At 42.9% G+C, this 10,681-nt stretch overlaps 1 protein-coding gene across 1 annotated transcript; it reads left to right on the top strand.

Annotated features, from left to right (window-relative positions):
- Positions 1 to 6: 6 nt before the first annotated feature.
- On the top strand, positions 7 to 9,019 carry LOC112140478 (anillin). The gene is made up of 21 exons (XM_024263435.1): positions 7 to 85; positions 1,473 to 1,770; positions 1,852 to 2,054; positions 2,142 to 2,240; positions 2,337 to 2,442; positions 2,896 to 3,221; positions 3,301 to 3,449; positions 3,529 to 3,670; positions 3,759 to 3,894; positions 4,132 to 4,305; positions 4,771 to 4,897; positions 4,974 to 5,022; positions 5,095 to 5,148; positions 5,229 to 5,273; positions 5,425 to 5,457; positions 5,545 to 5,563; positions 6,146 to 6,258; positions 6,339 to 6,425; positions 6,509 to 6,616; positions 8,075 to 8,247; positions 8,324 to 9,019. The coding sequence occupies exons 3-21, from the start codon at positions 1,899 to 1,901 to the stop codon at positions 8,436 to 8,438; spliced, it is 2,211 nt and encodes a 736-aa protein (XP_024119203.1). The 5' UTR covers positions 7 to 85; positions 1,473 to 1,770; positions 1,852 to 1,898; the 3' UTR covers positions 8,439 to 9,019.
- The last annotated feature ends 1,662 nt before the right edge of the window (positions 9,020 to 10,681 follow it).

Genomic DNA, 10,681 nt, shown 5'->3' with positions numbered 1-10,681 from the left:
GAACCTCGGCAAACCAAATGCTACCGTGAACCTGAGCAAACCAACAGTTGCCGTGAGCGCCACAGAAAAGTCCAACTTCAAGCAGGTAGGAGCTTTTATTGAGAAATGGACCATTTTGAATAAAAGTCTGAATCCAAACTTCCTGGAGTCTCATTATCCAGAAGTTAATCTCAACTCTTGAAGCAGCTTTATCTCACTTGTTAAGCTAAAGCTTTTACATAAAAACTTAAGAAAAATGAATGGCAAATTCAAGGTAACAAAATATCCCAGAAAGAGCACTCCTTAATTTCCATTTTAACAAAATGAACCTTTTTATGCAGATTTGAACGAGTCCTCCATGATGCCATCAGGCACCTCCTCAAATGTGAAGCTGTCACTTTAACTCCACAAAAATGTGCCTTGGAACACAAGTGAAACATTCCAGTTTTGTTCCAATGTAAGCCTGTTGTATAATGACTCTTCAGAAGGATGTTTTCACCGCAACAGTGAGGCTCTTTTGGAACAAAGAACCCTCTAAGAACAGGATTGCACCAACGGCTTTAGATTAAACTTCCCAAACGTTTGTAAATTAAATGATTTTTCTAATAATTCCACCTCCTTAAAGATTTAGGTTTTAGATCAGAGATGGTTACTTAAAGACTGTCAGAGATGTTAATGTTATCTGGATTTGCAGAAACTCCATTCTTCTGCATTTAAGTGCTCCTTTTCATATAGAGATCACTACATTTAATGACTGCTGTTCTCTGCTGGTTAATTCTTTTCCATTTTGATGTATTCCCTTAAATATTGTGTGGAGCAATTGAGCCCCAATTTTTTCTAATGTTTACACGTTGCCACGTGGGAATGTTGTTGTTTTTTTTTTCTTGTCTGATCATTACAGATTTTTCCTGATAAAGATGAGCCTTTCATTGTTCTATGGAACTGTATTTAGCCATAAAGTCATGATTAGAAGATGTTTTACAACACAGGGGCACATATGAACTTGAACGTTTCAGCTTTAAAGATAAGAGGAAAAAAAAGCTCTCTTTGAGAAAATCTGCTTGATTTTATTCCATATGTTAGACTATATTTACACTGCAGTCTAATGTGAAAAAAATCTGGTTTTCATTTTTATAAACTCTGACCTTTTTAAGATAATGAAAGCAAGTGACATTCAAATCCAATTTTCTTTAATTTGCTTGAAATGTGGTCATAAGTTTGTTTTGTTCCTGATCTTTTTCCATTTAAATATTCAATTTTCACTCGCATGCATCTTGGATACTGAGCATGTGCAGCATATATATTTTTGCAAATGCTGGTCACACCTTAGGATTTCAACCCATTATCACCAGAATTTGTTACAACTCCGGTTTAAATACAAAACAATCCTCCAAAATCTTCTCAAGTAACAGACCTGCAGTGTGAGCACATCCTTAGAAATTAATTGTATGGAGTTCTTGGCTGTTTTCAAGACAAAAAGCTGTTTATTTCAGGGGGATGTTCAGTCTCCAGTCAAGCCCAATCGAGTGATTCTTCCAAGTTCTCAGAAGGCAGACTTCCCTCCACCAAAACCCACACTTCAGCCGACACAAAGTCCTCTGAAGAGCTCTACTCAGGGAGCAGCCTCCACATCAACTACACACAGCGGCTGTTCCTCCTCAGCATCAGTACCACAGAGCCCCCTGAAGAACCAGATCCCCTCCAGAGGTCTCAACACCTTCACTCCCCTTCATGACAAACCTTCTTCTGGCTCGACAGCCCATCAGGAGAAGCTGCCAGCTGGAACTCCTGGTAAGTGAAAGCAGCTTCATGGGTATTCAGGGGTTTGGTTGTTAAAGGATAAACTCAATGGTAGTCCTTCAACGCTCAAAGGTGTGAAGTCTTTCCTGGAGCGCTTTGGGGAGAGATGTCAGGAGCGTATGCATCAGACCACTCCTGCCAAAGTCCCCCTGCAGCCCCGAGCTCCTGTTGGACCTTCAACAGGCTCACCGAGCACCAAACTGCTCCAGGAGAGGCTCATGGCTGCTCAGAGCGCCAGCACGGCTACGGCCGACCTCACCTTGCGGCAGAAACTGGTGGGTTTATTTACCGCAGGATCTGCTGGAAAGTCTAAAAATCTGATCTGAGCTCCTAAAGATAAATGTGATGCTCTGTGCTTTCAGGAGAGAGAGTCTGAGCTAGCTCAGATTCGCAGTCGCTTCCAGAAGGGAAACAACATTTGGAAAAGCAAGACTGAAAAGGAAACGGAGACGGCCATCAAGGTTGGTGGTGGACCCGCTCAGAGCCAGAACAGACCAGCTCACCGTCAGGGGTGAAGTCAAATTTGTGAAGCATGCTGACACAACTCTGCTCTGCAGGAGCCTGACCAGCTAGTGGAGAGTTACGTCACGGCAGCGCAACCTCAGGATGAAGTCAAAGCCCCGTCCAATGAGGAGCCACAATCCCCACAGCGCACCTCTCCAGGTAAGTCATCATGTTAAGTAGGTTTTAAGGTCAGCTGATGGTGGTTCAGCTGAGAGAAGGTCTAAAAACGGAGACCCGGTCCTGCCTTTTGTCTGTAAATTTAACATAAATCAAATACGTTTTTTAAAAAGTTCCCCAAATATCATGAATAATAGATAGAATTAAAAAAAAGTATTGGAGTTGCAGTTCAGTTGTTTCTGTTCTAAAATTGGACAGTTTTCTATTGAGATGAAGGGATTGTCTGGTGTAGGGAGCCCCCTAGTGGTTACCCGGTGAACTGACCGGTCTCCAGTTTAGTTTTCAGTTTTAGGACAGAATCTAACTATCCTGTGATGATGCAGGAGAGCAACCAGTCAGCAAATAGAGACAAACACTCTGTTTTAATAAAAGTTTGTTTACTTTGATGAAAACTTTTTCTAATTAACCAACAAAAGCACATTGATGTGTCTGTAGCAGGTCCTGCTTTGATGGTCAGCCCCCCAGCCTCAACATCCAGCCCCCTGAAACAAATCATCAACGCTGCAGAGAAGAAAGTTGAAGAGAAGAGTGATGAAACTCCAAAAGAGGAGGAAGAGGAGGTGATTACAGAGACGGAGATGAACGTGGACCAGTCCATCAACTCTGCAGTCATCAACGACCTCTTTGATGGCGTGTTGGAGCAGAGTGACGATGAGGAGGAGGAGGAGGAAGATCCTTTGAATATCTCCTCCATGTCCCTCCTCATCCCCCTGGCAGAGACGGTGGCAGCCGTGGTGAAGAGTCCGGAGAGTAAAGTCATGGTAGGACCCGCCTCCGTCTGTCTGTCTGTGGGGTTTGTAAAGAGCAGCTGTGCAGCGTTGTCTTCATCTCCTCGTGCAGACGTCCACGCCAGCCAACTCCTTCCTGGTGAAGAACAACCCCCCAGAGAACCCCTGCAGACCCAGCAAGTTCCAGAGAGGAGGAGCGAAACCAGCAACCTCCTCCAGCAGCACAGAGTCTTCAGAGGAAGACCTCAAACTGCCCTACAGGTGAGATTCACCGCCATTGCGTTCGCGCTCTCCTTCGGATGGAACCTCCTTCCTCAACGCTCCTCTTCGTCTCCGTCAGCATCGACGCCTACAGGTCCACCAGAGTGAAGGAGACGGAGCGGCCTCACCTGAAGCAGGTGATCGTCAGGAAGGAGAATGTCACCGAGAGCGCAGACGAGCCTCGGGGGTCCACTGCCTTCAGCGTCAGGCAGAAGATGAAGGTCTGACATCCCAAATCTTTGCTAGCTGGTGGGCGGCGTCACGCGCTTCCAACTGAACCACATCTTCCTGGATGTGTCTCGTCCGTAGATTCTGACCAGTGAGGTGAACCTTCAGCAGACGGTGATCCACCAGGCCAGCCAGGCCCTCAACTGCTGCACCGACGAGGAGCACGGCAAAGGATCGCAGGTGGAGGCCGAAGCAGAGAGGCTGCTGCTGGTCGCCAGTGAGTTCTTCAGCTTCATCCTCAGAGCAGAAAGGAACAAAGTTGCTTGAAGATTCAGCAGCTGGTTGATGCTTTGGTTATTCTGGAGGAACTTCTCTTTTTTTTAGTTTAGGAGAGTGTAGCTCTGGAGGTCCTTCTTGTTGGTCGGTTCTAAAGATTATCCAGAAATTCTGAATGTTGTCTTCTTGTTTCTATAAGGACGTCGATGTTAAACTGTTTGCTGATTGTGTTTCTTAGCGGAGAAGAGGGAGGCCTTAAAGTCAGAGCTGGAGCGTCTGAAAGCAGATCCAACAGGACAGAAGAAAGCTCCAGAACAGGGCGCCGCGTCCGCCTCCAAGGGCGCCATCACCCTCCAGGAGCTGCGGCTCCCCCTAAAGGCCGACTTTGTTTGCTCCACTGCTAACAGACCAGGTTTGGGCACAGATCTGAAGGCTCTCCAGGGTTCCCGCGGGGTCTTAAGTCTTAAAAGCATTGAATTTAGGAATTTGGGAACGATACATTAAAAAGTCTTGAATTTTGATATCTGAGGCTTAAAAATTGTGCTGCTTGAAAGTTTTCTGTTTCACATGTCATGTTAAAAATGTAAAATGTTTTCAACTAAGATTATTTTGGTTAAATGATGTAATAAAACATCAGTTGGTTTGATAAAAGAAGAGCTCTAAAACATCATGACACAGACCACAAACAAGATAAGAGGCTATAGTTTTGATCAGAAATTGATAAATTAATAAAAATGGGAATAAAACTGCTAAATTGGTTGTACTTGTTGAGATATATGGCCTAGTCTTGAATTTAACTTGAATAAACTTGTAGGAACCCTGCTCTCTGAGCTTCATTAAGCTCCTGAAGTCCTAATGTTTCTCTTTGCTGCTCCAGAGTCCAAAAAACACTCCTTCTTCATCCTGATCCGTGCTGGGGCGGAAGACACCGTGGCCACTCCTCTGGCCAGCACGCACCGCGGCCTCAGTGGAGACACGCTCACCTTCCCCACCAAGTTCAGCATGTAAGTGTGGGGCTGACCTTTCACCTGCACACGCTCAGACCACCCCCCCACCGACCATGAAACCTTCTGCTTTCAGATCCGACGTCAGCAGCGACTTTCAAATCCAGCTGCAGGTTTACTGTCTGGTGAGAGGCTCTCTGTCATAGTTGATGAACGTTAGTCAGACGGAACTGACACTGATCTGGTTCTCCCTGCAGGTGCAGAATCACGAGGTCTGCAGTGATAAGAAGAAGAAACCCAACAAGTCTAAGGTGACTCAGAAGTTCTGTTTCTGACCCGGCTGAGGTTCCGTTAGTCATGTTTGAAGGTTTGCTGGTGTGTGTCCGTCCAGATGATGTGGAGGCAGGTTCATGAGGCCCACAGGTTGTGTTTGTCGGTATGAAGCGTTTGTTTCTGCTCCTCACTGGTGGGTCAGCGGGCTGGTTTTAAACGGGTCACTCCTGGAAGAACCACGAAGAATATAGTGACGAGTGTGCATCTATCAATGATGGTTTCCTTCTTTAACTTTTGCTGTCCTCGTCTCACAGGCCATCACTCCAAAGAGGTTCCTCGCCATCACGGTGAGTTTTTTTTCCCCGTTTTCCCAGCAGCTTTAAAAAGCGTCTACTTTCCGTCTGCTAATCTGCTCCTCTGATCTTCTCTTACAGAAAAGCGCAAACACACCAGGTATGGATGAGTCTCTGGGTCTCTAAACTTAAGAGAAAAAGAATCATTTCTGTGAAACTCCTGTGAATGTGATAATCTTTAAATCTGATTGAAGCTAAACTTTCTAAAGAGAGAAAAATAAAAAAGATCATAAAAAAATCTAATAGCAGAAGATTTACAAATTCTGCTAGAACTGCTTAAAATAACTGAATAAATGATCCATTGGATGAAAACAGATTGAAATATATATTAAATTAAAGGCTATAAATAAAAAATTGAATGTTTAATTTTAAAAAAAAATCTTTTTAAAGCAGAGTAGAGGCTGTTTTATCATTTTCAAACAATGAAGTTTGAAGGTCACTGAACTCTCAAAACGTTTATGATGGGCATGGATGGATACTTTACTGATTTTTGAGGGAATTTTACGTTTTTTCAATTTATTTTTATGACAAGAAAAGGGAAATAAATTAAGTATTTGGACAGGAATCAACAGAAGGAGCCAAAGATCAAAGTCAAAGATCAGAGTATGAATGCCTGCTGAGCAGTTTGTGGGGAGAACCTGCTGACAGCCAGATTAATGTTTGAACCTTTGTGCGTCTGCAGTCATGGCGAGTCCAGGAGGCCCCAACGCGGTTCGCACCAGCAACTTTGTCCTGGTGGGATCGCACACGCTCACCCTGTCCTCCATCGGGAAAAACAAGTTTCCTCTTGAGAAGGTACGGATGCTCTTGCTTCTTACGGTCCTTGTAGCTTCAAAGATGTCGGAGCTCCTGCTGATGTTCACTTTTGGTTAAAGGTTCCCTTCCTGTGCCCCCTGGAGGGCCACATCTACCTGAAGCTGCAGTGTGAAGTGGGCTCCAAGGTGGAGGAGAGGGGCTTCCTGGTAAGCAGGCAATCGTCAAAACCGATCGCTGCCGCTCTCGGCTCGGGTGGAGTTTGACCGTCTCTGCTTTTGTGCTCCAAAAGACAATGTTTGAAGACGTGAGCGGGTTCGGCGCCTGGCACAGGAGGTGGTGTGTCCTGTCGGGGTACTGCATCTCCTACTGGACGTACCCGGACGACGAAAAGAGAAAGGTGAGCTACCAACCCCTCCCATCTTGTTCTTCAGTCTCTTCTGGGGTTCTGAGCGGGTTTAACTGGATGATAAAATGGAGGCGGGGCTAGACTGTCCAGTTTGATGGGGGGTGTTATATGGTTAGGAGATCTCAGAGATGCCCTGAAGCACATGTCAAAGTCAAGGCCCGGGGGCCGCATCCGGCCCTCCAGGTAATTATATCCGGCCCTCCAGATCATTTTATTTTATTGTTATTAATGGTCCGATGTTATCTTGTGCTAATTTCTAGATTGTATAATTTTGACAAAATATGTTTTTATGGAAAGTAAAAATATTGGAAGTAATTCAAGTTTTCCTGCATTTTTATTATTTCTAATTATGTCTAAAAAAAAAGTTGTGGTTTTAAAGTTTTAAAAATTAGCATTCTGATAGTTTTCTGGACTCTTTTGGAGTTAGGCTAATATTTTAGCTTCATGTTATTTTTTTTTGTTGCTAATTTAGGCTTTTCTGTTGTTTTTCAGGCAGTTTTGGAGTTTAGCTAATATAACATGCTTGCTGCTTCAGCTAATTTAAGGTTTTCTTTTTAAGTTTTTTAGGGTGTTTTAGAGGTAGGCTAATATTTACTCGCTAGCTGTTTTGGCTAATCTGGGCCTTGTTCCATTTTTAAGGATATTTTGGAGTTTAGCTAATATTTCAGCTTCATGCTAGCAGTTCAGGCTAATTTAGGTTTTTCTTTTCACATTTTTAGGCTGTTTTGGAGTTGGGCTAATATTTACAAGCTAGCCGTTTTGGCTAATTTAGGGTTTTTTTTGTTGTTTTTTAGGCAGTTTTGGAGTTTAGCTAATATTCTTTGCTAACTGTTTTGGTTAATTTAGTTTTTTTTTTTTTTAGTTTTTTATGATATTTTGAGCTTAGCTAATAATTCAGCTACATGTTAGCTGTTTTGGCTAATTTATGTTTTTCTTTTCACATTTTTAGGCTGTTTTAGAGTTAGGCTAATACTTACATGCTAGCTGTTTTGGCTAATTTATGCTTTTTCTGTATTTTGAGATATTTTGAAGTTTAGCTATTTTTTCAGCTACATTCTAGCTGTTTTGGTTAACCAACATTTTTTTTCTTAATTTTATAGGCTAATTTAGCATTTAGCCTGTTATTAGCTGGCTATCAGCTTCAGTGTTTTCAGCAGTCAAATTCAGTTTACAACATTCACACTAGCGTTATTGCAGGTAAGGCTATATGTCTAGTCCATAATTATGTTAAAAAGTTATGGTTTTAAAAAATTTAATTTTCGAGTTTTCAATAAAGCTTACTCCTGATTGTCCCGGGACCGAAGGTGTGTTTTGGCCCCTTGTGAGATTGATTTTGACACTCCTTCCCTCAAGGATTCAAAGGGCCTGAGATTGAATGCTAAAGCTAAAAAACAAAAAACAATAGCAGGTCAAAGGTCAAAGCACAAACAGATGGAGATGTCTCCTCAGAACCCCATTGGCCGCATCAACCTGACCAGCTGCACCAGCAAGAGGGTGGAACCGGTCAACCGGGAGTTCTGTGCCCGGCCCAACACCTTTGAGCTGGTCACAGCACGGCCGCAGAGAGAGGGCGACAGGGAGACGCTCGTCAGTCAGTGCACGGACGCGCTGTGCGTCACCACGTAAGCTGCCGCCGCCACCTCCGCAACACCTCGTCCTGCGCCCATCACCAAACCTCACCCTGCCGTCTGTTTGCAGAAACTGGCTGAGTGCCGACACCAAGGAGGAGAGGAATCAGTGGATGAAGAAGCTGAACCACATCCTGCTGGACCTGCGCACGTGGCAGCCGGACGCCTGCAGCGGGCCGCTGTGACTGCCGTGTTTAGGAGTGTCGACAGTTTCCGAGTGCAATACATAGAAAACAAACTTTGAATAATGGCTCCGGGAGTCACAAGGGAGAAAAAAAGCCATAAGACATTTCGGAGGAGCAGAGCTTTGGCACTTTTACACACAGAAGCTTGGTTTGCTTGTGCTCACACTGCTTTTTTATTCAAACGCTAATATTATGTTTTAAGTATGAGACGTGGTTCAAATATTGTTGAATTAATCTTAAACTTTTTTTGTCTCCTGCAAGACTAAAACAGCAGGAAGGAGACTTTCTATTTTATATTTTAGCTGTTACAGCTTACGATGGTCGGATTTGAGCAGAGGCTTCTGCTTGTCCAACACTGCGTTGTATCTGCTTTACTCATGTCTTTATATGTTTTATTGAGATGTTGTGCATGGTTTGTGTGTTTCCTGCAACAGTACAGTGGATGAGCAGACTTTCCGACTACAGAAACTGCTCAGATGATTGTTCGAGTCTAATTCAGGAACAGACTGCAGGGTTTTGAGGATAAAAGACTGAGCTTTTTTCACCATGTTGAGAATCAATACAGTTCTTAAAAAATTAAAGAAGTCTCTCATTATTTAAAAAAAGTGTCTGTGTTGCTACTGTGTGTCCAGTCTTTGCATGAAGACGGTGAGGCCCGATGCAGAGTTCTACTGGATCAGAACCTGCAATGAAGAGCCCCACAAAGAAGCCTGACTTTAGCATTTCAAAGAAATTCACTGGAATTCTGCAGAAGTTCTGCACGGATCAGTTTGTTCTTTAGTTATATCAAGAAATAACCAAGTAGGAGCAGCTGGAGAGGAGAAGAAACTTTGTTTTCCACATTTGTTTAAATATATCTTCAAAAATCTACATTAGCATAGATTCCTTCATGAAAATAACTTTTCTCGTTAGATTTGGGGTAGAATGGCAAAAGCAGAAGCAGGTGTGAGGTTTCAGTTCAGGGAAAAAGCAGTTATTTATCCTCCCAGAAATGATCAAATTACCCTTTTTGTGGTGGATCTTGTCTGACCGGTCTGTGTATTCAGTTTTGTCCACAGTTATGACATCTGATTCCATCTGTTCAGAATTATTTTGTCTTTGCAATAGTGAATTACCACAAATCTAGAATTGGGAGGTACCAGGAGACTAAAAGATGTGATGCATAACTAAAAATGAGACAGAAAATATATAAATATGAATTTTTAAATTAAATCAGACAAAAAGCTCAGTCTTCATGACACATTATGATGCAAGTCTTCTGCTCTCATGACCTAAACATCTTTTAATCAAGAATCTAAATAAAATATTGAATGCCTTTTTCCTGAAAAGTTTACTTAAGTGCATAGAAACTCAAATCCCTTCAGTTTGGCATCCTTTAATTTGGATTTCAAAATAAAGCTCAGATGAATCAGTTTCAAACCAAAGTTCTATAATCTGTAGCAACTGAACTCTACAGAGTTTCTGTTTTAGTTTTTTCTGTTAGATGAAATGCAGATGAACTCGTTAAGACATGCACAACTGATGCAACACTTCTTTTCATAACCGCAGTTTCTTTTTGACCACATGTTTAAGGTGACAGTACACACCTGTGCGTTTCGCTCTGCCAACCTATGCTGCGAACACGTCATTTCAAAATAAAACAGATTACAACATTTATATCGTAAAAACGTCAAAATTAAACCTTGAAACTAAAATTTAAAAAGATTAAAGTATATTTTGATTTTTTTTCCCACACTCGGACCGCTGGGGATTTACGCCACCGTGAGTTATTTTCAAAGTCTCGGCTCTTATTTTGAAAGGCTCACGCGATCCTCCGGTTGCATCAGTTAAGGACAGTCTTCCTCGAGCGGTTGTCCACGCGCGGCTTCCTTCTTTCAGTGACTTATCCTTATCAGTAGACAGGTGAGTGAAGCAGATGCACGTGAACTTAGTTAATTAGTTCGCCCGGTTCCGTATAGTTGCGCGTGAACGAAGCACGTGCGCTCGTGATGAGTGAACCTGCACGAGACAGCTCGCGCGCGTGCTGGGATGGTACCACAGCTGCAGGATGAGGTGGAACCGTGTCAGCGTGTTACTGTGACATATGTCGGTACCGGACTGCCTCACCAAAGACCCGGATGGGATAATTTTCTGAGCCAAAATGGAAAGTTTTTTGTTAATAAAATAAAATAAAATATATTATTTTTGTTGCTAGATATCATCGCACTGTTTTTGTCCCGTTAAAAACAAACAAACAAACAAAC

Source organism: Oryzias melastigma, unplaced genomic scaffold, assembly GCF_002922805.2.
Source record: "Oryzias melastigma strain HK-1 unplaced genomic scaffold, ASM292280v2 sc00867, whole genome shotgun sequence".
Classification (NCBI taxonomy): Eukaryota; Metazoa; Chordata; class Actinopteri; order Beloniformes; family Adrianichthyidae; genus Oryzias; species Oryzias melastigma.
Note: the sequence above shows the minus strand (reverse complement) of the source record. Positions and strands in the feature narration are given on the sequence as shown.

What these genes read in the sequence shown, in the direction of transcription:
- LOC112140478 (XM_024263435.1), top strand. Translation starts at nt 1,899, where the DNA reads ATGCATCAGACCACTCCTGCCAAAGTCCCCCTGCAGCCCCGAGCTCCT. An exon ending in GTCCGGAGAGTAAAGTCATG is followed by an intron (nt 3,222 to 3,300) that starts GTAGGACCCGCC and finishes CTCCTCGTGCAG; the next exon opens with ACGTCCACGCCAGCCAACTC. An exon ending in AGCTGCAGGTTTACTGTCTG is followed by an intron (nt 5,023 to 5,094) that starts GTGAGAGGCTCT and finishes TTCTCCCTGCAG; the next exon opens with GTGCAGAATCACGAGGTCTG.